Here is a 26,359-nt window from a genome sequence, read left to right on the forward strand (position 1 = left end):
ACGATAGTGACGTTTAAGGGGCATCTTGGCAAATACATGAATAGGATGGGAGTGGAGGGATATGAAATGAAACGAAATGAAATGAAAATCACTTATTGTCACAAGTAGGCTTCCAATGAAGTTACTGTGAAAAGCCCCTAGTCGCCACATTCCAGCGTCTGTTCGGGGAGGCTGGTACGGGAATTGAACCGTGCTGCTGGCCTGCCTTGGTCTGCTTTCAAAGCCACGATTTAGCCCTGGACCCCGGAAGTGTAGAAGATTTTAGTTTAGACGGGCAACATGGTCGGCGCAGGCTTGGAGGGCCGAAGGGCCTGTTCCTGTGCTGTACCTTTTTTTGTTCTACTGAAACAAAAACATAAGAGATGTGCAGACCCGGCAAAACTGCTTCCCCGTTCAATACGCTCGTGCTTTACATCTTCTACTTCAATTCCGCCTTGCCAAAGTTGAGGAGTCAGCCAGGACCATTTTAGAGAAGATACATTTATTGAACTTTGAACAGTGATAAACGTCATGAGGACATGGACAGGCCAGTGGAATGGGGACTCGTGACATGAAATCCGATGCAAAGCAGCGTGAGGTGATACAATTTTAAAGCAGGGAGAAAGGAACACATTGAGCGCCGGTACATGTGTGCAAATCATTGAAGGTGGCAGGGTAAATATTGATTGAAAAGGCTTGCAGGATCCTGGACTTTGTAAATAGAGGCAGAGTGTATGCAAAATCAAGGATGTGATGAAACAACAACTTCTATTTATATAGCACCTTCAAAGTAATGAAACATCCCAAGGTGCATTATGATAATCTTTATTATTGTCACAAGTAGGCTTACATCAACACTGCAATGAAGTTACTGTGAAAATCCCCTAGTCGCCACATTCCAGCACCTGTTCGGATACACAGAGGGAGAATTCAGAATGTCCAATTCACCTAACAGCACGTCTCTCCGGGCCTGTGCGAGGAAACCGGCGCACCCGGAGGAAACCCACGCAGTCACGGGGAGAACGTGCAGACTCGGCGCAGACAGTGACCGAAGCCGGGAATCGAACCCTAGTGCTGTGAAGCAACAGTGCTAACCTCTGTGCTACCAGGCTGCCTGTGGAACAGGCTTGTGGGTCAATGTAGCAAAAACACTCAAAGAAGATATAGTATCCCAGTAGTTTCCTTAATTACTTTCCCCGTAGATATTTTGTGCGTGGAAATGGAAGATTTCACAAATTGAAGATGCAAAAATAGTGGTTTGAAAAAAACAGGATTAACAATTTTGCTGTAACAAAAATAAAAGTTATTTGTTTACGCACCAGCGCAATTTCAAAGTAATGTTGAAAAATACAATAGTCCAGCATATTCATTTATAAGCATCAAATACTAGCTTTGTATTGTGTAGTATTTACTTATATCAGGTAATCGGTTTTGAACAAACAATTTACATGATCTTCATTAAAGTTTCATAATAAATCAAAAAACAGTTTTCCATAATTAACTATTTAAAAAAACATCAGCTCTTAAGCATGTAGCCTCTGCAATACTCCCAACAAATCCTTGCGAGATGAAGTCACTCATCTCAATGATGGTTCAGCATGAAATTCTGTCAAGGTGCTGTCTCCAAACATAATGGCATAGGACATTTTGAGAAACTGCACGTAATTCTGAATGCTCTCGTTCTCATTCTCAGATTGCTCGAGACTGAGCTTCAACTCCTGTAGATGAGTTTTATGACTCATTTCGGCCTGAAAAAGCAAGATTATTTCTGTGAGCTTCAGCAGAACATCTTCATTAAGGTTAAGAATGAGGGGCTTAATGTAAATTTCTCCACTTCCAATCAGCGCGGCAAGAGTTGGTATTTCATCAGCTGGGGAGGCGGTGACAAAGAACAAAGAACAAAGAAAAATACAGCGCAGGAACAGGCCCTTCGGCCCTCCAAGCCTGTGCCGACCATGCTGCCAGACTAAACTACAATCTTCTACACTTTCTGGGTCCGTATTCCTCTATTCCCATCCTATTCATGTATTTGTCAAGATGAACCTTAAACGTCATTATCGTCCCTGCTTCCACCACCTCCTCCGGCAGCGAGTTCCAGGCACCCACTACCCTCTGTGTAAAGAAACTTGCCTCGTACATCTCCTCTAACCTTGCCCCTCACACCTTAAACCTATGCCCCCTAGTAATTCACTCCTCTACCCTGGGAAAAAGTCTCTGACTATCCACCCTGTCTATGCCACTCATAATTTTGTAGACCTCTATCAGGTCGCCCCTCAACCTCCGTCATTCCAGTGAGAACAAACTGAGCTTATTCAACCGCTCCTCAGAGCTAATGCCCTCCACACCAGGCAACATTTTGGGAAATCTCTTCTGCACCCTCTCTAAAGCCTCCACATCCTTCTGGTAGTGTGGCGACCAGAATTGAACACTATACTCCAAGTGTGGCCTAACTAAGGTTCTATACAGCTGCAACATGACTTGCCAATTTTTATACTCAATGCCGCGGCCAATGAAGGCAAGCATGACGTACGCCTTCTTGACTACCTTCTCCAACTGTGGAGAAGTGACCTGTGGACCTGTACACCAGATCTCTCTGATTGTCAATACTCTTGAGGGTTCTACCATTCACTGTATATTCCCTACCTACATTAGACCTTCCAAAATGCATTACCTCACATTTGTCCGGATTAAACTCCATCTGCCATCTCTCCACCCAAGTCTCCAAACGCTGTATCCTCGGACAGTACTCATCGCTATCCGCAATTCCATCAACCTTTGTGTCGCCCGCAAACTTACTAATCAGACCAGTTACATTTTCCTCCAAATCATTTATATATACTACGAATAGCAAAGGTCCCAGCACTGATCACTGCGGAACACCACTAGTCACAGCCCTCCAATCAGAAAAGCACCCTTCCATTGCTACTCTCTGCCTTCTATGACCTAGCCAGTTCTGTATCCATCTTGCCAGCTCAACTCTGATCCCGTGTGACTTCACCTTTTGCACCAGTTTGCCATGAGGGACCTTGTCAAAGGCCTGGCTGAAGTCCATATAGACAACATCCACTGCCCTAGCTGCATCAATCATCTTTGTGACCTCCTCAAAAAACTCTATCAAGTTAGTGAGACACGACCTGCCCTTCACAAAACCATGCTGCCTCTCGCTAATATGTCCACTGGCTTCCAAATGGGAGTAGATCCTGTCTCGAAGAATTCTCTCCAGTAATTTCCCTACCACTGACTAAGGCTCATTGGCCTGGAGTTCCCTGGCTACCCTTCTTAAACAAAGGAACAACATTGGCTATTCTCCAGTCCTCCAAGACATCACCTGAAGAGAGGATCCAAAGATTTCCGTCAAGGCCTCAGCAATTTCCTCTCTTGTCTCCTTCAGTATTCTGGGGTAGATCCCATCAGGCCCTGGGGACTTATCTACCTTAATACTTTTCAACACCCAACACCTTGTCTTTTGGGATCTCAATGTGACCCAGGCTATCTACACACCCTTCTCCAGACTCAACATCCACCAATTCCTTCTCTTTGGTGAATACTGATGCAAAGTATTCATTTAGTACCTTGCCCATTTCCTCTGGCTCCACACATAGATTCCCTCCCCTGTCCTTCAGTGGGCCAACCCATTCCCTAGCTATCCTCTTGCTTTTATGTACGTGTAAAAAGCCTTGGGATTTTCCTTAACCCTATTTGCCAATGACTTTTCATGACCCCTTTTAGCCCTCCTGACTCCTTGCTTAAGTTCTTTCCTACTTTCCTTATATTCCACACAGGCTTTGTCTGTTCCCAGCCTTCTCGCCCTGACAAATGCCTCCTTTTTCTTTTTGACGAAGCCTACATTATCTCTCGTTATCCAAGGTACCTGAAATTTGCCGTATTTATCCTTCTTCCTCACAGGAACGTGCCGGTCCTGAATTCCTTTCAACTGACATTTGAAAGCCTTCCACATGTCAGATGTTGATTTACCCTCAAACATCCACCCCCAATCTAGGTTCTTCAGTTCCCGCCTAATATTGTTATAATTAGCCTTCCCCCCATTTAGCACATTCACCCCAGGACCACTCTTATCCTTGTCCAACAGCACTTTAAAGCTTACTGAATTGTGGTCACTGTTCCCGAAATGCTCCCCTACTGAAACTTCTACCACCTGGCCGGGCTCATTCCTCAATACCAGGTCCAGTACCGGCCCTTCCCTAGTTGGTCTGTCTACATATTGTTTTAAGGAGCCCTCCTGGATGCTCCTTACAAACTCTGCCCCGTCCAAGTCCCTCGCACTATGTGAGTCCCAGTCAATATTGGGGAAGTTGAAGTCTCCCTTCACAAGAACCCTGTTGCTTTTACTCCTTTCCAAAATCTGTCTCCCTATCTGCTCCTCTATCTCCCGCTGGCTGTTTGGTGGCCTGTAGTAAACCCCCAACATTGTAACTGCACCCTTCTTATTCCTGATCTCCACCCATATAGCCTCGCATCCCTCTGAGGTATCCTCCAGCAGTACAGCTGCGATATTTTCCGTAACCAGTAGCACAACTCCTCCACCCCTTTTACATCCCCCTCTATCCTGCCTGAAACATCCAAATCCTGGAGCGTTTAGCTGCCAATCCTGTCCTTCCCTTAACCAGGTCACTGTAGTGGCAACAACATCACAGTTCCAAGTACTAATCCAAGTTCATCTGCCTAACCTGTTATACTTCTTGCATTTAAACATATGCACTTCAGGCAACCAGTCCCGCAGTTTTCAGCAACATCTCCCTGTCTGCTCTTCCTCAGAGCCATACTGGCCTATTCCCTAGTTCCCCCTCAATTTTTTCACCTACTGACCTATTGCTCCGGTACCCACCCCCCTGCCATACTAGTTTAAACCCTCCCCTCAACAATATCCAAAGCGGTATAACTGTTTGAGAGGGGGACAACCACAGGGGCTCCTGCACTGACTGCCTGCCCCTTCTGGTGGTCACCCATCTCTCTGCCTGCACCTTGGGTGTGACCACATCTCTATCATCTTTATTCTTGATTTCTCGAGGAATTAAGGGCTATGGAGAGAGAGCGGGTAAATGGAGTTGAAATCAGTCATGATTGAATGGTGGAGTGGACTCGATGGGCCGAATGGCCTTACTTCCGCTCCTATGTCTTATGGTCTTATGGTCTATAACTCCTATCTATGACGCTTTATGCCACCTGCATCCAATTGCTGCTCGAACTGAACCACGCGGTCTGTGAGGAGCTGCCATTGGTTACACTTGCTGCAGATGTAGTCGACCGGAACGCTGGAAGCGTCACAGATCTGCCACATCTCACAGTTGGAGCACTGCACCCCGCTGAGTGACATTTAAGCATTAGTTAATTAATTTCAAATAAACACTTGAATTATTGTTAAATTGAGTTACAATTAACTATATGGCCCTGACGCTAGATTTTTACTGTAAAATTAAAGGCTAAATACCGATCTTTGCCCTCAGGTTTAGTTAGTCAACTATCTAGTTAATCAATTAGCTTTGTTTTGCAATATTATTTTTTATTTCAAATTTAATAGATTCCCAACCAGCCAATCAGGTCACAGCTTTACTGTGATGTCACTTCAGTTTTCCCCCCCACACAATTTGAAAAGGTAATAAAAATCACTTGCCTTCCCAGGATGCTCTCTGGTTCTCTCCCTGCAGATTAACAGTTACAAGCCAGAAGAAAGATAACAAAACAGTAGGGAAAAATGTAGGGAGTAATGGCGTGGTGGCATTGTCTCTGGACTACATCAGGAGAGACCCAGAGTAATGCTCTGGGGACCCGGGTTCAAATCCCGCCTCTGCAGATGGTGGAATTTGAATTCAATAAAAATTTGGAATTAAAATTCTATTGATGACTATGAAACCATTCTCGATTTGTTGTAAAACCCCATCTGGGTCATTAGCGAAGGAAATCTGCCATCCATACCTGGTCTGGCCTGCATGTGACTCCAGACCCACGGCAATGTGGTTGACTCTTAACTGCCCCTCAAGGGCAATTAGGGATGGGCAATAAAGATACGCACGTCCCATGAACGACCCAGGTGAACTGTTTGAAATAGCTGTCCAATTTAAATTTAGTACCACAAACCATACTTTTCCCCATAATCCTACAGTATAGTTCTCGTCAAGGACATGACCAATTGCCTTTTTGAAAGTTATTATGTAATCTTGCACTAAGTATATTCCAGATCTTAAAAAATAAACTAAAGAGATGAAATTTCTCCTCATGTTCCCCCGAGGTAATGTTATGGGCCAGGGTTTAGAAAACTCCAAAGTACATCATGGAGTTCACCTGACCTACAACTGTTTATCGACTTTGGTTACGATGAGCACAAGGGCCAACTTTCAGGTGTTATTCAACAGAAGTCTGAAGCACGTTTAATCAAAAACAAGCTTTATTCTATGAATTTAGTTAACGTTTTTATAAACACACACGGTAACCATTTTTTATCAACTACCAACATAAATAATCCACTCAGCTACAGTAATCTATGTATCAACCTTAATAAATTTCCCCCTTTAACTGTTCCAATTTAATAACAAGATCCCATAATCGAGAAACCTCTTTTCAAAGGTGTGGCCCAACATGTGGCACTCTTACTATCTTTAAGACTTGGTATGTATACAAAAGCTGCAGATTTGAATTCCTTCCTGAAAACAGTTTTCTCTTTTAAGTTAGCAATTATTCTGGAAACAGCTTTTAAAATGCAGATAGAGAGACATTTCTTTTCAACCTGTGCAGAACAAATCCAGTTCAAACTCAAAACGAAAGTAAAACCAACTCCCAGAGCCACTAACCAGCTCCCAACTCAAAAACAAAAGTAAAAGCCCAGAGCCACAGCCCAGCTCCACCCACACAATGACATCACTGAAGCCATGTGATAAGACAGAAACATCTCTTAAAGGGACACTCCCATGACAGTATTTTGCAAGTTGTTTGAGTGCTTCTCAATAATTTATTCCATGTGAACTAGACTACTTTTTCTCTCTTACTGTCCTGTCTAATTTGGCTCCTTTCTGTTGATCTGGCTTTCTTTGTCTAGAACTCAACCTGAATTCACCCGAGCTCAATTCTACAAGCATTGCAGGGATCTTTCCCCCAGGCCTCCCGCAACGCTGAATTTGAAGGCAACAACCACACAAAATCTAGAACGCATGTGTTATATTTTGTTGGCAGAAGGATTTAATCAAATGCAGTGACGACTAATTCTATGGTTTCAAAGCAATTAGGAAGTTCAAAGCCATTTTGTGTTTCACATTTTCACACCTTTGGAAAGGAAATAAAATTTGCGGTAGAAAATGTGGTGACAACTCACAATACAGCAAATTAAAAAATATAATCTGGGCAGCACGGTGGCGCAGCGGGTGAGCACTGCGGCCTCACGGCGCCGAGGTCCCAGGTTCGATCCCGGCTCTGGGTCACTGTCTGTGTGGAGTTTCCACATTCTCCCCGTGTATGTATGGGTTTCGCCTCCACATCCCAAAAGATGTGCAGGGTAGGTGGATTGGCCACGCTAAATTGCCCCTTAATAGGAAAAAAGTGAATTGGGTATTCTAAATTAAAAAAAAAATAATAATCACACTCGTCAGAAATAATGTGAGTACTGTAGCTTAAAGGAAATGTAAATGGTCATCTCAAGTTGCTTGCACAATGTCATAAAAGATTAATCCATGTGTAAATTTATTTAGCATCTGATCCATATTCGCACAAGCTTACAACAAACTCTGTTACCACTATTATTCAGTTTAAATAATAGTTTTAACAGCAAGACTGGAGCAGGTTTTTCAATCTGTGACTGAGCGTGTCATGATACTGTTTTCACTTGGTCATCATTTGGTGTCACTGAATTTAGTTTCTCCAACAAGACTTCTGAACGGCCCTCTTATGGACTGAACTGACCTCTTCACGCATCTTCTCTACTGAGTAGTACTCACTCCGTATGCTTCACCCGGTGCCTGTGTCTATGTATTTACTTTGTGTATATCTGTATGACCTATGTTTTATCATGTATGGAACGATCTGTCTGGACTGTACTCAGAATAATACTTCTCACTATACCTCGGTACACGTGACAATAAATAAAATCCCCCCAAAAATCCCAAATCTGTCCTCATCCTCTGTAATTACCTTGGTTTAACACCAGACCACTAGTGTGGGACTCAAGTTTATTTCCCTTGAACTGAATTTGAAATTCAAGAATGCAATGATCATCTTTCCTCGAGGATCTTTTACTACAAGATCATGAATTAATTCCACCTCATTATACAATACGAAATCCAAAACAGCCTACTCCCTGGTTGATTCACAACATATTGTTCCAAGAAACAATCTTTAATATTCTCCTTCAAGGCTACCCTTGCCAATTTAATTAATCCAGTCCATACCCAGCCTATATCCATATGAAAAAATGACCCATGATTATTGTCATACCTTTCTTCCAAACCCCCAGTATTTCCTGGTTTATACTATGTCCCATTGTGGAACAACTATTATTGGGACCAATAGAGTACTCCCACCAGGGACTTCTTGGCCTTGCTATTTCTTATTTCCACCCAGACTGATTTCTACATCTTGATCTCCAGTGGCAATATCATTTTTCACTAAAGCACTGATCCCTTTCTTTACTAACAAAGCTACACCAACAGACCGCAATCTGTCAGGATAGTTAACAGCGCCTCCTCCACAATAGTTCTCAACACTGGAGCCCCACAAGGAACTCCTCGCACCCAGGCTTTGCTCTCTTCCAGACCCTTTCATCAGGCAGAAGATACAGAAGTCTGAAGACCCGCACATCTAGACTTTGCAACAACTTCTTCCCCACAGCTACAAGACTCCTCAACGACTCTCCCTCGGACTGATCTGTTCCCTGTAAGAACACTATTCATGACGCCCTATGCTGCTCTTGCTCATGTCGTATTTGCTTTGTTTGGCCCTTCTTCCGCACTGTAACCAATCACTATTTGTCGATGTACTTTGTTGATTATTCTTTTTGTCTATTGGGTACATACTTGGCCGCAGAAAAATACTTTTCACTGTACTTCGGTACATGTGACAATAAATCACCTCCTTTTCCTTTCTATCTATCCTTCTGAAACACGGAGTATCCTTGGACATTCTACTCCTGGTCTCCTTGTAACCATGTCTCAGTAATTTCCACCAAATCATATCCGTTGTCTCTATTTACACTGTTAGCTATTTAATTTTATTCTGAATGCTACACGCATTCAGATACAAAGCCTTTAGGTTTGACCTATTATTAATGTTCCCTACATTGCATTATTCCCTGGTGTAATATGATGTTCACATGTATGTCCTTTCTTTTCATTATCTGATAACAATTAGCCTCACCATTAACCTGTACTCCTACCTTCTCCTTACGCATTGATTTTTAAAAAAATTTCCATGCGACTGAACACTTCCCTCACTATTTAGTTTAAAGTTCTATCCACAGTCCTAGTTACTCAATTTGCCAAGGCTGGTCCCAGCATGATTCAGGTGGAGTCTGTCACATCAGAACAGCTCCCACCAGTACTGGTGCCAATGCCCATGAACTCAAATTCATTTCTCCCACAACAATCTTAGACCTACGCATTTACCTCTTTAATCTTATTGAGCCTATGCCATTAGTTTGTGACTCAGGTTGTAATCCGGAGATTAGCTTTATGGTTCTGCTTTTTAATTTAGCCCACTAGCTGCTTGTATTCGCTCCGCAAAATCTCTTTCCTCATTCTACCTATATTGTTGGTACCTACATAGACCACGACAACTGGTCTTTCCCCTCCCACACCAAATGTCTCTACAGCCCAGATGAAATATCCTTGACCCTGGCACCAGGTGGGCAACACAGCCTTTAGGACTCTTGATCCTGACGACAGAGAATAGTGTCTGTCCTCCTATACTATCCATGACCACGACCACATTTCTCTTTTCTCCCCTCACTTGAATGACTCCCTATCTAATGGCACTATGGTCAGTTTGATCATCTCCCTACATTCCCTACTCTTGCCCGCACAAGGGACAAGAATCTCAAACCTGTTGGACAAAGGATGGGGCTGAAGCTCCTGCAGTGTGACCATTTGGATCCCTCTAACTGCCTCACAAGTAGTCACAGCCTCCTAGTCCCAGACCTCTGAATGAATTGAAGGCAATTGAATCACAGATTCTCCCATTTGCACATCCGATTAGAGAACCCCAATGGCTAACAAACTTTTGATATCACAACACTGCTCTGGTGTATGCCCTCATATCCAGAGTAAGTCTTGTAGACTCCAGTGCAACGGTGTGGATGACCTGGGGTCGCACTAAATTATCGTTGATGGAGCAATGAAAGTCTTAGAGTGTTATTATTATGCATCTTCTTATTTAAATCCATTGGTAATGTCATCAGTAAGTGGTATGATGTCATTAGTTGTTACCGGTGTATATTCGTATTTAACTGCTGTTAGTTTTAATTCTATTCTTTTACTATTATTTTGATGTTTAGTGAGCTGCTCCCATTAAGTCCGTACTGTATTTTAAGCTCCTTTATTTTAATATATTAACGGAGATTAACTTTATTTATTAACTCTATTAACAGCGCGTTTTGACTAACGTTTTATGGTCAAGTTACCACATCTTTTTTGACGATGGGAATAAAAATATTCGAGTTCCAGCATGTTCAACACAAAGTTTTGCAAAAGTTAACGCCGGAAGACAAATTAACAGCACTATGGTTGTGGTTGTGATGGAGTCTATCAGTGAGTTGTGGAAGGGAATGCGAACTGGACTGATTTTGTGGAAAGATTGGAACACTTTTTCTTGGCAAATGGAATCACAGACGAGGCTAAATAGCGCTCAATTATCCTGCTTGTGTGTGGAGAAAATGAGAAATTTAGCTACACCACAGAAACTGGGAGGGGGGGAGAAATTTAATTTGCAGATTTAGTTACACTCCTTTAGAATCACCACAATCCTGAGCCCTCAGTAATTGCACGACGTTTCAAATTCAATCGTTATTTTCGGAAGATGGGCCAGTCTGCAGCTAACCTTGTTCCTGAATTGCACCAGCCCGCTGAACATTTGGAGCCTGGGGCAGATTTCGAAGACATGCTTTTGGACAGACTAGTTTGTGGCATTAACGAGGACAGTATTGAGCAGCATTTGCTGGGAGAAGCCACAATTACTTCCAAGAAGACTCTCAAACTTTCTCAGGGCATGGAAATGGCTGTCAAGAATGCAAAAGATATTCGGAATGACAATGGTGGCAGGCAGTGGTGGCACTGCACCAAGTAAAAAGGCGAAGACGGTGGAGTTTCCGGTGTGGAGGTTCAAACTATGCAAATCATGGATGCTGTTTGTCACCAGTACAACAAGAGGGGGCACTTAGCGAAGTAGTGCCACGATGCAACCGAAGGTTGAGCAGGGAACTTCAAATGTAAGGAAGCCTCAGTCGATGGCCCTTCGCTTGGAAATCTCAGATTAGGCAGAGGAACACTATTACGACATGTTTAATATGAATGAGGGGCGTGCAGAGCCTATTTATGGTACAACAAGGTCGTGGGCTGAAAACCAGGATGGAGGTTGGCACAGGAGCCACTGCATCGGTAATCTGTGAGGAGACCTTCAGGAAAATTTGGGGCTCTTAAAAGCAGACACCAGCCCTTACACAGCCAGGAATCAACCTTCAGACGTACACTAGCAAGGCTATATCATTGCTTGGAGTATTAGAGGTGGGCAATGCATATAACAGCCAAGTAGCAACAGCACAGCTCCTGGTGGTAAAAGGGCATGGGTCTAGTCTACTAGGGTGTGGAAAATCCAGTTGAACTGGGGTGAGATAAAACACACAAAAGTGACAAAAGACATCATTCAGAAATATCCTGAGGTTTTCAAAGATGAACGGGCTAAATTGCGGGACACGACAGTTAAATTCTTCATAGATCCTCAGGTTACTCCTCGCTTTTTCAAACTGGGGACCAGGCCTTATGCCACGAAAGGCAAAGTGGAGGGGTTGGAGCGACTGCAAAGGCTCGGAATCATTGAGCCCATTCAGTTTCCACGTTGGGCAGCTCCAATTGGTCCTGATCTGAAAGTGGATAGTACTGTGCGCATATGTGGGAATACAAACTTAATTTATAATAATAATCTTTCTTGTCAGAAGTAGGTTCACATTAACACTGCAATGAAGTTACTGTGAAAAGCCCCTAGTCGCCACATTCCGGCGCCTGTTTGGGTGCAGAGGGGGAGAATTCAGAATGTCCAAATCACCTAACAAGCACGTCTTTCGGGATTTGTGGGCGGAAACCGGAGCACCCGGAGGAAACCCACGCAGACACGGAGAGAACGTGCAGACTCCGCACAGACAGCGACCCAAGCCGGGAATCGAACCTGGGACCCTGGCGCTGTGCGCTGTGGAGCGACAGTGCTAACCACTGCACGAAGACTGAGGGGGAGCACCTCAGCAACCTGGATCAAGCTTTAAAAAGGTTTTCAGAGGCGGTACTGCACCTGAAGGGGAGCAAATGCATTTCTTCAGGCACCAAGCATGGCGTCTCTAGGCGACAGAATCACTGCACAAGGCTTACCTCCTATGGAAGGGAAAGTTCAAGCGATTAAGGAAGCTCGGGAGCCCAGGAATGTGGGTGAGATCAGGTCATTTGTAGGTGTAATCAAGTATTACGGAAAGTTCTTGCCGGATCTGTCTGTAGTATTGGCTCCACTGTACCTGCTTCTGCACAAAGAAACAATTGGAAGTGGCAGTCTGCACAGAAGAAGGTTTTCAAAGCTGTGAAAGCGCTGCTGTAATCGACAAATCTGCTGGTCCATTTTGATCCAGGCGGGGGACTTATTCTGTTGTGCGATGCCTCGCCTTACAAACGTAGAGCGGTACCTAATCACGTAGTGGAGCATTTTCAGTGAGTCAAAATGTATTCCTCCCATTGCCTCAGCAGGAATACAGCGCTGGTCACTTACATTGTCAGTGTATCAGTACAGCATTGTGTACAGGGCAGAGAAGGACATTGTCAGTGTAGCAGTACAGCATTGTGTACGGAGCAGGGAAGGACAATGTTGACGAGGACGCGTTAAGTCGTCTCCCATTTACCGGATTTGCCAAGCCAGGTGTCGTGTCCTTCCGAGATGATTTTCTTACTGGAGACTTGCCCAATCTCCAGTGAGGGCTAAAAAAAAAATGAAGCAGCGGACGGACAGAGATCCTATTCCGCTACAAGTTAGATTTCAGATGGAAGGATAGCCATCTATCATGGAAGATGATGGGTTGAAGCCTTTCGTGAGGCGCAAAGATGAGTTAAGCGTGCAGGATGATTGCATACTGTGGGGCTCAAGAGTGGTTGTTCCACCCCCTGGTCTTCATAGAATCCCTACAGTGCAGAAAGAGGCCACTTGGCCCATCGAATCTGTACTAATCCTCGAGAAGAGGCCCGCTACCCCTCCCTTTCCACATCACCCCACCTGATCTGCACCTCTTTGGACACTAAGGGGCAATTGAGCATGGCCAATCCACCTAACCTGCACACCTTTGGCGTGTGGGAGGAAACCGGAGCACCCGGAGGAAACCCACGCAACCGCAAAAAGAACGTGCAGACACCACAGTCACCCAAGGCCAGTATCAAATCCGGGGCCCTGGTGCTGTGAGGCAGCAGCCTGCCACCCTGTGCCACCCTGGCCATTCACAAATAATGCATGAGGCTCATCCAGTTGCCTCTCAAATGAAGAGTTTAGCCAGGTCGTATGTTTGATGGCCGAATATGGACCAGTATTTGAAAAACGAAAAGAAATACATGTTCTCCATGTCAATCCAACCAGAAGATGGCGTCACTAGCACCATTACATCCCTGGGAGTGGCCTGATCTTTCTTGGTCAGAATTCATGTGGATTTTGCATGTCCTTTCGTGGGTCACATGTTTTTAGTAATCATGGGTGCACATTCTAAGTGGTTAGACGTATACATTATCAGCAACATTACAGCTCCCAGTGCCATAGAGAAGATACTCCAAGTCTTTGCTACTCATGGGTTACCGGATTCTCTCGTTTCTGATAAAGGTATAACATTTACGAGTGAGTTTCTCCAATAATTCATGCAAGGGAATGGAATACTTCATGTGCTTATGTGCCTTTTCATCCAGCTTCCACTGGTTTGGCAGAGTGAGCTGCTCAGACATTGAAGGAACGATTGAAGAGGGTGGCAGGTGATACTTTAAGCAGCAAGTCCTCGAGGTTCTTATTTCAATATCGTATCACACAACAATTACGGGACTCTCACCAGCTGAATTATTGATGGGTAGAAGACTGAAGCCTCACCTGGATCTGCTAGATCCTGATGTCAAAGAAAAAGTGGGAAGGAGACAAGAAAAGCAGAAGGAGAAACATGATTATCATGCTCAGGAGAGAGGGTTTTAACCCGAATGATAGTGTTTATATCAGGAATTTTGGCAGTAACCAGCGTAGGCTACCTGGAGTTATTCTTAACCAAAGTGGTCCAGAATCTTTGGTAGGGAAATTGAACTATGGAAGAGTTGTTTGCAGGCACGAGGATCATATTCATCTCCATCAATACTCAGACAGCAAATGCTCCAGATAACACAACAGAAGGAAATGCGGCTGTGGACATTCAATAAGAAGTTGTTCCTGTTGTACCAGGACTTCCAGTGGACTGTACTTCAGGAGAGAGACACGCATGCACAGATACTCAAGCCACACGTGTGCCCAAAGTCACCAGAGTTGACGGATTCACCAGTGAAGATCACAGTGTAGACGCAAAGGCGTGTAATTAAGGCATTAGTTTCATTGTATTTCTGTGTTTCAAGGGGAATAAAATTTAAGGGGAGGAAGGGAGGGAGAAGTGTTATAGAGTGTTATTATCATGCACCTTATTTAAATCAATTGCTGATGTCATCAGTAAGTGCTGTGACATCACTAGTGGTTGTCACCTGTGTGCATTCATATTAATTGCTGTTGGTTCTAATTCTATTCTGCTATTGTTATTTCAATGTTTAGTTAACTGCTCCCGTTTTTGAGTTTGTGCTGTATTTTAAACTTTGTTATTTTTATATATTAAAGAAGGTTAACTTTTATTGATGAACAGCTTGTTTCGGCTACCTTTTTGGGGTCAAGTTTCCACGTCAAGTGACATAACTTTATTCTCACTTAGAGCACCTGATTTGTTCTGTATCTAGGTCCCTAAACTATTAACGGCGTCAGGGTGGAGCATCAGCACCGGGGTCTGGCAGGACATCAGCTTTGGGGTGGGGAGGGGGAGTCAGCACTGAGGCAGGGGGCAGCGGGTCCACATTAAAACAGGCAGTGATAGCTATGAGAGAAACATTGGCCACACACTGGGAAAACCCAAGATCTTCTTTGACTCCAGTAAGAAGTCCTACAACATCAGGTTAAAGTCCAACAGGTTTGTTTGGAATCACTAGCTTTCGGAGCTACATCAGGTGACTAATGCGATGTTTTTTTTAAACATTCACCTAACCAGGCAGTTGAAATCTCATGTCTGACATTGCAAGACCCTACCACACTGCACTGGAACTTCAAGCCTAGATTATCTACTTGGGTTCTGGATGTGAAGCTTGGTGTCACGGTAGCACAGTGGTTAGTACTGTTGCTTCACAGCGCCTGGGTCCCAGGTTCGATTCCTGGCTTGGGTCACTGTCTGTGTGGAGTTTGCACGTCCTCCCTGTGTCTGCGTGGGTTTCCTCCGGGTGCTCCGGTTTCCTCCCACAAGTCCCGAAAGACGTACTGTTAGGTGAATTGGACATTGATACCCGAACAGGCGCCAGAATGTGGCGACCAGGGGATTTGCACAGTAACTTCATTGCAGTGTTAATGTAAGCCTACTTGTGACACTAATAAAGATTATTATTATTGATCCATTAGCCTCCTGACCGAGGAGCAAGAATGCTAGCACCCAAGTCAAACTGTTATATTGGGCCATATTCAGGAGGCGAGGGAACAGAACTTTCACTTTCTATACTGAAAACTGCTAGGTGGCACAGATGGAGGCTCTAATCTGGAGGCCAGCCACCACATGGTGAATTTGTGCCTTTTTAAATTACCTAGCATGTTTCGAACAGATGAACGCTCAAGATGAAGAATATTAAAATGACTTTCCCCAGGATATTTCCTCATTTGCAATTAGTGCTTCATTAAAAGAATATTAATCTTTACTTGTTTAGTCAGACCTCATAAACTAAGAGGCATCGGTTTCAAACTGAGGCACATAAAAACTGGATACAAGGTTTGATAAAATACTTGAATCATGTATTAGCTCATTGCATTAAAAGTGCAACTTATTTTGTTTACAGTCAAATATTGGCAGGAGATGAAGTTGCAAAGCATACGCTCCACAAATGCTGCCTGATCAGCTGAGATTTCCCAACATTTTCTGTTTTTATCTCATAATTGGCCCAATGGGCTGATCCAATGTCCCTGCAGCATTGCGTATCTCACACAGCATTAGATGCTGATGCACCAGTGTGTATCTCAGTGTAGGATCTTGATGCATCAATGCATATCTCAGTGTAGGACGCTGATGCATCAGTGCATATCTCAGTGTAGGCCATTGATGCATCAGTGCATATCTCAGTGTAGGCCGTTAATGCATCAGTGCATTTTTCACAGTGTAGGATGCTGATGCATCAGTGCATATTTCACACAGTGTAGGATGCTAATGCATCAGTGCATATTTCACACAGTGTAGGATGCTAATGCATCAGTGCATATTTCACACAGTGTAGGATGCTGATGCATCAGGGCATATCTCAAGTGTTGGACATTGATGCATCAGTGCATACTTCACACAGTGTAGGATGCTGATGCATCAGTGCATATCTCAGTGCAGGACGTTGATGCATCAGTGCATATTTCAATGTAGTGTAGGATGCTGATGCATCAGTGCATATCTCACACAGTGTAGGACTACTCCTGCACTGTGCGAACACTGTGCTTTTGGAGGTGCCATCTTTTGGAGGGGGGGTTAAACCAAGGCTCTCTCACATGGACGTCAAAAAAAAACCATGGTGCTATTTCAAAGAGGACTGGGAGAGTAATATCCTTTATAAATCCCTCAACCACCATCACTAAATGCAGTGACTGTATTTTGTAGGTCTTTCATTCGCTGGCGCACTGGGGCTTTCGGAGGTTGTAAAAAGGCCATTATATAAGTATTTTTTCTTATCCCCTCCTCCTTTTGCCACCAGCAATGGAGAATGCTAGCAAACCCACAGGACCAGGCTCCTGTAATGGCTCAGTATGTTTCGGCAGGAAAGAAGACACCATGGGGGTGAAAAGCCAGGTGGGTTTATCCCTGGTTTCGAATCACGCGCGGGATGTCTTCACCAAGTGCCGCTCTCTTTCATTTGGAGTACAGACCTTTGCACAGCCCTTTCTCTTTCTTTTTGGTTTGTGTACTTGTACCTCGGGTCACTTTTGCCCCCCAACTCATCTTTAGTCCACCTTGTGACTCAACAGAAAGGTCCATTCCGCCCTCCCACAGACAGACAGAAAACTCACGTTATTCTTGTTCCATCGAAGCTGCTTCAGCTCTTTGGTCTTTCTATTTAATTCTGATTCAAGGCTATGCACCTTGCTCTGAAGTGCACGTTCTTGAGCTGCTGCCTGGTCCTTCACCTCACTGACCTGTGAATGCAATGGGAACAGGTTTAAAGAGTGACAACGCACGATGGGATAATCACAATCGGTGTGTCTTTGGAATGACAGTCACGTGGATGAAGACATGCCCTGGGGGCGGGGGGGGGGGGGGGGTTCAATGAAATTAATATTCTTCAAAGATAAATTATTTGCTTTGTTGATTATCTACCAGATTTTTGCAGACATATTCTGTGAAATGTTGCCTCGTTGCACAGGTGATGAATGTCAACCCCACCTCCCCCCGCTTAGCATAAATCAACCTGACCTGCAGAAAATTAGGGCACATTTGTTGCAGTAACTTTAAATTTATGAACTCTCATCATGAATCCCTGGAGGAAGCATTTGTTTTGTATGAAACACTTCATACTTTTAGAAAACTCTATTAAAATTCCCTCTTAGCTTCCAATGGAAATAGTCCCAAAGCTCAAATCTCTCTATGTTACTAATTTAAACATTTCCACACTGTATGCTCTCCATTGCATCAATGTCCTTTCTACAATGGCGTACCCAAAACTGCAAACAGTACCCTACCTGTGACCGATCCATCCTTTGTATTTCTATATAGAAGTTACCATTTTAATGTCTGTTTGCTACATGTAAACCCCAAATTCTGGTTTTCTCGATTTACACGTGCAATTTCACAGAACAACGAGGAACCACCTTGGTCCTTCAGCAGCATTCCTGAGGACGATCCTATTTACGGTTGTGAGTTCAAGTCCCACTGTCATAGAATTTACAATGCAGAAGGAGACCATTCGGCCCATCGAGTCTGCACCGGCTCTTGGAAAGAGCACACCACCCAAGTTCAACACCTCCACCCTATCCCCATAACCCAGCAACCCCACCCAACACTAAGGGCAATTTTGGACACTAAGGGCAATTTATCATTGCCAATCCACCTAACCGGCACATCTTTGAACTGTGGGAGGAAACCGGAGCACCCGGAGGAAACGCACACACACACACGGGGAGGATGTGCAGACTCCGCACAGACAGTGACCCAAGCCGGAATCGAACCTGGGACCCTGGAGCTGTGAAGCAATTGTGCTATCCACAATGTTACCGTGCTGCCCAAGATATGAACCGTGCTACAAAGATATGAACACAAAATTCCTTCTAACACTTCGGTGAAGGAGCAGGGGATTGCCTCACCATCAGAGGTGTCATCTTTCCGATGAGACAGCTGGACAAAACACCTTCAGCTAAACTGAACAAGAGAGTTCCCCCGTGTCTTAGCCAATATTCCCTTATCCAACATCTCTTTAAAAAAAAGACGCTATCCGTTCATTATCATATCACTTTGTTTGTAGGACCTTAGTATGAGAAAATGACTAGACTTCAAAAAGTACTTCTCCTTCAGTATCTGTCGAGTGATTTAGATATCCTGAGGTATTGAATGCCGCTATGTAAAGTCTTAATTGAAGAGGTTGTGTTATAAAACTACGAATACTTTATCTTATATCCTTAAAACAGTGTTTTTTCAAACTTCTTTTTCCTGGACCCACTTTTGCCGACCGGCCGATCTTATGGACCCATGCAGACTGACCCATGCCGGCCAACCTTCGCGATCCATGCCATATTTGATTATCTTTAATTCAAAAGGAGAGCCTGCTTGGTCCTCACAGTCTCACTCTAATCAGGTTCACAGGAGGAGAGGGCAATGCGCATATCAGGTACAGCGTCAGTGCTGACTTCATCTTTGTGAGGATGTAAGATCCATCCTCGCCCATGTAGGTCGCCGTGAAGGGCACGAGCAACAAGACGCTTGTTTTACTCAGTACTGGAAACTCCTGGAAAATGCTGCTGCAGAATGCTGACTTCCTGAAGGACTTTTGGCGTGCTTTTAATATGCGATCACAGGTCAGGTATAGCAGTGTAATCCCTTCATTTGGAGTCAGCTGAAATTTTCTTTTTTAAAATTTAGAGTACCCAATTCATTTTTTCAAATTAAGGGGCAATTTAGCGCAGCCAATCCACCTAACCTGCACATCTTTGGGTTGGAGGGGTGAAACCCACGCAAACACGGGGAGAATATGCAAACTCCACACGGACAGTGACCCAGGGCCGGGACCGAACCTGGGACCTCGGCGCCGTGAGGCAGCAGTGCTAAACACTGCACCACCCTGCTGCCCTAGGAGTCAGCTGCAATTTAACAACGGACTCTGGGGTCCCAACCTCAAAAGGAATTTTTCACCCACCACCTCTCTTTCAAAATCAGACTTCACCTCATATTTATCAATACTTCCTTCCATACAACACACATGGGTTTTGCATCCTTATTAGCACTGGCACAATTGACAAAACCATACCTCAAGATATAGTCTTTAACTTGCTTTGTTCTCGAATCAAGTTTCTTCTTTGCAGTGTTAACCAGAGGCCCTGGAGCTCTGTACAGAGCGAACACTAGTACTGCTCTGTCCTGTAGTGGATTTACCTGAGCAGCTCTCTCCAGCAGATACAGATGTGAATCCTGGTCAGTAGGTATACTTGGCGGGACTCTCTGATCCTGAGGCTAAGTGTTGATGCCGCCGGAAACGCTGTCGCGTCTCTTGATGGCGTCAACACGGCCCCAGGATCAGCAATTCTGGCCCCTACAGGGGGCCAGCAGGGCGCTGGAGCGGTTCACGCTGCTCCAGCTGCTGATCCAGCCGTGGAATGGATGCCGCAGGATCCGCGCATGCGCAGTCTCACCGTCGCGATTTCCGTGCATGTGCGGTGTCTCCCTCGTCCGCGCCGGCCCCGACCCAACATGGCGCAGGAGTCCAGGGGCCGGCGTGGAAGGGAGGAGGCCAGGGTACAGAGAGGCCGGCCCGCCGGACGGTGTGGCCCGATCGCGGGCCAGGCCACATCGGAGGCCCCCCCCCTCACCGGGATCGGATCCCCCTCCCTCCCACAGGCCGCCCCCGGACCCTTCAACGCCGAGGTCCCGCCGGCTCAGAGCAGGCTAGAACGGCGCTGGTGGGACTCGGGTTATTTGTTACGGCCGCTCGGCCCATTCGGGCCGGAGAATTGCGGGAGGGGGCGTAGAGCGTCCCCCGACCGGCATCGCGCTGACCGCGCCGGTCCCAATGCCGGCAATCTGTGGAGAATCGTGTCCCGGCGTCGGGGCGGTGTGGCACGATTCGCGCAGCCCCCTGCCGATTCTCCGACCCGGCGCGGGGTCGGAGAATCCTGCCCACTGTCTGTGTGTGACTCTGGCTGACTCTCACTTGTAAGAAAATTATTCATATCCACAGTCCCCTTGTCTTGCTTGCTCTTAGTTAAAAAATGGAAGAAGCTCTCCTCTGTGATTTGGTGCCGGAAGCACGTACATGCAGGGTGCTTGGCGTCAAGTGTATGTGCAGGGAGCGCTGACCTGCTCACTGCTGCTGCTTCGGGTTGGAAGACTACAGCCTCATTTTCTTCTCATTTAAAAGGCGGCCGCGGCCACCATATTCAATACAAATGCTGGCAGCGGCCGTTGGGCGCTTCTCCTGTAACAAGGAGCACCGCCGAAACGCAGCGACTGATCGCCTGACACCTGCCTGCTCATCGCGACCGGCACTTGAAAAATCCTGCTTTTAAGGTGGCCCAAATCACCCGATCTCTGGCATGTCGGATACGAGATGTATGGTTGAGATGGGCATCAGGACCCTGTGGGAAATTTGAAGCCGCCACTCTGACCTAACATGGGAATTGCCTGGGAAGTTTCAACTTCTAATGTCCAAACCCTCTGCTCCCTCGAACCTGCCATGAATGCCTCTGAACTGGACTCAGAGTCAGAGCCGTCAGATGTACTTACCTATAGTTATCCAGGTTATGGTAGATTAAAACCTTGTCTAACGTTCAGGTAACTCCACAGCTGAACGGCCCGTCCCCCAGGCCCCGTAATCACTCATCCTGACTACACCCCAACCTGAGTAACAGCCCAAACATCTGACTGCCACCCTCACCACCCCAGACTAGGCTTCAATAACAGTGCCCAGATGAGACTACCCTCCCCACCCCCCCGCACTGAGCCGACCCCTCCACCCACAACTGCCATGTCACCCACCCTTACCCAACTTTACCCAGTCTACCCCTAACCACCCTTCTTTAGAGACCAGCAACCCTCCATGGCTGGCAATAAAAATGGCAGTGGCTGCTGGCGTTAACACACCTTGGGGAAGGTGGAGGGAGGTTCATGGGGGGGGCGGTGGCGTAGTGGTAGTGGTATCATCACTGGGCTAGTAATCCAGAGACCCAGGGTAATGCTCTGGGGTCCCAGATTCAAATCCCGTCACTGCAGATGGTGAAATTTGAATTCAATAAAAAAAGAAAATCTGGAATCAGAAGTCTAAACATGTCCATGAACCATTGCTGATTGTCACAAAAAAACCATCTGAAGACCCGCACATCCAGACATAGAAACAGCTTCTTCCCCACAGCTACAAGTCTCCTCCACGACTCCCCCTCGGACTGATCTGTTTCCTGTAAGAACACTATTCACGACGCCCGATGCTGCTCTTGCTCATGTATTTGCTTTGTTTGGCCCCTTGTTCCGCACTGTAACCAATCACTGTTTGTCGATGTACCATTTGTCAATGTTCTCTGTTAATTATTCTTTTGTCTACTATGTACAAACGGTGTACGCTCCCTCGGCCACAGAAAAATACTTTTCAAAGTACTTCGGTACATGTGACAATAAATCAAATCAAATCAAATCTGGTTCACTAGTGTCCTTTAGGGAAGGAAATCTGCTGTCGTTACCCGGTCTGGCCTACATGTGACTCCAGACCCACAGCAATGTGGTTGACTCTTGACTGCCCCCTCAAGGGCAATTAGAGATGGGCAATAAATGCTGGCACAGCCTGCGACACACGTCCCGTGAACGGATAAAATATAGGAATGACCCAGGCCACCTGAGTGAGGGCAGGATGGGAGTTGCGGGGTGACTGGCTGGGAACGGGGGTGGGGGGAGAGGGGGGGGCGGGGGGGAGGGGGCGCTGCGTAGGATCAGAGGAAAGGGCAGGGGATTGTTTTTAGTGGGTTACCCTTCCTGAAACTGGGTCCCTTGATCAGGCACTGAGTGCCTTTGAATGAGGAGCCCACCACATTGGTTGAGGTAGGTGGCAGGGATGAGGCCCTTAGATGGGCATTTAAACCAATTGCCTAATTAAAAGCCCCAATTAGCATTCTAGTGGCAAGACCGGTCGCAAGCCCTCCTGCCCCGGAATACATACATAGAAGATAGGAGCAGGAGGAGGTCTTTTGACCCTACGAGCCTGCTCCGCCATTCATCACGATCATGGCTGATCATCCAACTCAATAGCCTAATCCTGCTTTCTCCCCATAGCCTTTGATCTCATTCTCCCCAAGTGTTATATCCAGCCGCCTCTTGAATATATTCAAAGTTTTAGCATCAACTACTTCCTGTGGTAATGAATTCCACAGTCCCACCACTCTGTGTGAAGAAATATCTCCTTATCTCTGTCCGAAATGGTTTACCCTGAATCCTCAGACTGTGACCCCTGGTTCTGGACACAACCATCATTGGGAACATCTTCCCTGCATCTACCCTGTCTAGTCCTGTTAGAATTTTATAAGTCTCTATGAGATCCCCCCTCATTCTTCTGAACTCCAGTGAGAACAATCCCAACCTAGTCAATCTCTCCTCATATGACAGTCCCGCCATCCCAGGAATCAGTCTGGTAACCCTTCGCTGCACTCCCTCGAGAGCAAGAACATCCTTTCTCAGAGAAGGAGACCAAAACTGCACACAATACTCCAGGTGTGGCCTCACCAAGGCCGTGTACAACTGCAGCAATACATTCCTGCTTCTATACGCGAAACCTCTCGCAATGTAGGCCAACATACCATTAGCTTTCTTTACCGCCTGCTGCACCTGCTTGCTTACCTTTAGCGAGTGGTGCACAAGGACACCCAGGTCCCGCTGCACACTCCCATCTCCCAATTTACAACCATTCAGATAGTAATCTGCCTTCCTGTTTTTGCTTCCAAAATGAATAACCTCACACTTATCCAAATTATACTGCATCTGCCATTGTTTTGCCCACACGCCCAACATGTGCAGACATTGCTGTAGGATCCCTGCATCCTCGTCACAATTCACCCTCCCACCTAATTTGACATCATCTGCAAACTTTGAGATGTTACATTTTGTTCCCTCATCCAAATCATTAATATATATTATGAATAGCTGGGGTCCCAGCACAGATCCCTGCGGTACCCCACTGGTTACTGCCTGCCAATTTGAAAAGGACCCATTAATCCCTACTCTTTGTTTCCTCTCTGCCAACCAGTTTTCTATTCACCTCAATACATATCCCCAATCCCATGCGCTTTAATTTTGCACAATAATCCCTTATGCGGGACTTTGTTAAGCGGCTTCTGAAAGCCCAAATATACCACATCGACTGGCTCCCCCTTGTCGACTGTACTGGTCACATCTTCAAAGAATTCCAACAGATTTGTCAAGCATGATTTTCCCTTCATAAATCCATGCTGACTCTGACTGATCCTGCCACTGCTTTCTAAATGTTCCGCTATAAATCCTTCATAATGGATTCAAGCATTTCCCCCACTACCGATGTTAGGCTTACTGGTCTATAATTCCCTGCTTTCTCTCTACCTCCTTTTTGAATATCGGGGTGCCGTGAGCTACCCTCCAATCTGCAGGGACAGTTCCAGAGTCTATAAAATCCCGGAAGATGACCACCAGTGCATCCACTATTTCCAGAGCCACCTCCTTAAGCACACTGGGATGCAGATTCTCTGGCTCTGGGGATCTATCCAACTTCAATCCCATCAGTTTTCCCATCACCCTTTCTCTACTAATGTTGATCTCCCTCAGTTTGTCCCTCTCACTAAACCTTTCATTCTCCAACATTTCTGGGATCTGATTTGAGTCCTCATTTGTGAAGACAGAACCAAAGTGTGTATTCAATTGCTCAGCCATTTCTTTGTTCCTTATTATGCATTCCCCTGTTTCTGTCTGCAGTGGGCCTACATTACTCTTTACCAATCTCTTTCTCTTCACATACCTGTAGAAACTCTTAGTGTCAGTCTTTATGTTCCCTGTAAGCTTCCTTTAGTACTATACTTTCCCCTTCTTAATCAATCCTTTCGTACTTCTTTGCTGAATTCTAAACTGCTCCCAATACTCAGATCTATTATTTTTCTTGGCCAATCTGTATGCTTCTTCCTTGTATCGGATGCTATTTCTAATTTCCTTTGTAAGCCATAGATTGGCCCTCTTATCCCCTTTGCTTTTGTGACAGACAGGAATGAACAGTTGCTGTAGTTCCTCCATGCGTTCCTTGAATAAAAGAACAAAGAACAAAGAAATGTACAGCACAGGAACAGGCCCTTCGGCCCTCCAAGCCCGTGCCGACCATGCTGCCCGACTACACTACAATCTTCTACACTTCCTGGGTCCGTATCCCTCTATTCCCATCCTATTCATGTATTTGTCAAGATGCCCCTTAAATGTCACTATCATCCCTGCTTCCACCACCTCCTCCGATAGCGAGTTCCATGCACCCACTGCCCTCTGTGTAAAAAAACTTGCCTCGTATATCTACTCTAAACCTTGCCCCTCTCACCTTAAACCTATGCCCCCTAGTAATTGACCCCTTTACACTGGGGAAAAGCCTCTGACTATCCACTCTGTCTATGCCCCTCATAAATTTGTAGACCTCTATCAGGTCGCCCCTCAACCTCCGTCGTTCCAGTGAGAACAAACCGAGCTTATTCAACCGCTCCTCATAGCTAATGCCCTCCATACCAGGCAACATCCTGGTAAATCTCTTCTGCACCCTATCTAAAGCCTCCACATCCTTCTGGTAGTGTGGCGACCAGAATTGAACACTATACTCCAAGTGTGGCCTAACTAAGGTTCTATACAACTGCAACATGGCTTGCCACTTCTTATACTCAATGCCCCGGCCAATGAAGGCAAGCATGCCATATGCCTTCTTGACTACCTTCTCCACCTGTGTTGCTCCTTTCAGTGACCTGTGGACCTGTACTCCTAGATCTCTCTGACTTTCAATACTCTTGAGGGTTCTACCGTTCACTGTATATTCCCTACCTGCATTAGACCTTCCAAAATGCATTACCTCACATTTGTCCGGATTAAACTCCATCTGCCATCTCTCCGCCCAAGTCTACAAACAATCTAAATCCTGCTGTATCCTCTGACAGTCCTCATCGCTATCCGCAATTCCACCAACCTTTGTGTCGTCTGCAAACTTACTAATCAGACCAGTTACATTTTCCTCCAAATCATTTATATATACTACAAAGAGCAAAGGTCCCAGCACTGATCCCTGCGGAACACCACTGGTCACACCCCTCCAATTAGAAAAGCATCCTTCCATTGCTACTCTCTGCCTTCTATGACCTAGCCAGTTCTGTATCCACCTTGCCAGCTCACCCCTGATCCCGTGTGACTTCACCTTTTATACTAGTCTACCATGAGGGACCTTGTCAAAGGCCTTACTGAAGTCCATCTTTGTGGGCTCCTCGAAAAACTCTATCAAGTTAGTGAGACATGACCTCCCCTTCACAAAACCATGCTGCCTCCCACTAATACGTCCATTTGCTTCCAAATGGGAGTAGATCCTGTATCGAAGAATTTTCTCCAGTAATTTCCCTACCACTGAAGTAAGGCTCACCGGCCTGTAGTTCCCTGGATTATCCTTGCTACCCTTCTTAAACAGAGGAACAACTATGGCTA

General features: G+C 45.6%; 1 protein-coding gene across 6 annotated transcripts in view; it reads right to left on the reverse strand.

Annotated features, from left to right (window-relative positions):
* Positions 1-788: 788 nt before the first annotated feature.
* The window catches only part of LOC140426084 (outer dense fiber protein 2-like), a 95,582-nt gene continuing 70,011 nt past the window's right edge, over positions 789-26,359 (reverse strand). For 5 of the 6 annotated variants that reach the window (XM_072510428.1, XM_072510427.1, XM_072510425.1 and 2 more), the window contains 2 exons: positions 17,503-17,628; positions 789-1,727 (listed from right to left, as the gene is read on the reverse strand). In XM_072510428.1, the coding sequence (XP_072366529.1) occupies positions 1,557-1,727; positions 17,503-17,628 (297 nt within the window). In that variant the 3' untranslated portion in view covers positions 789-1,556. The remainder of the gene's footprint in view (positions 1,728-17,502; positions 17,629-26,359) is intronic. The other variant, XR_011948126.1, reaches the window with a different exon arrangement.

Source organism: Scyliorhinus torazame, chromosome 7 (assembly GCF_047496885.1).
Source record: "Scyliorhinus torazame isolate Kashiwa2021f chromosome 7, sScyTor2.1, whole genome shotgun sequence".
Taxonomy (NCBI): domain Eukaryota; kingdom Metazoa; phylum Chordata; class Chondrichthyes; order Carcharhiniformes; family Scyliorhinidae; genus Scyliorhinus; species Scyliorhinus torazame.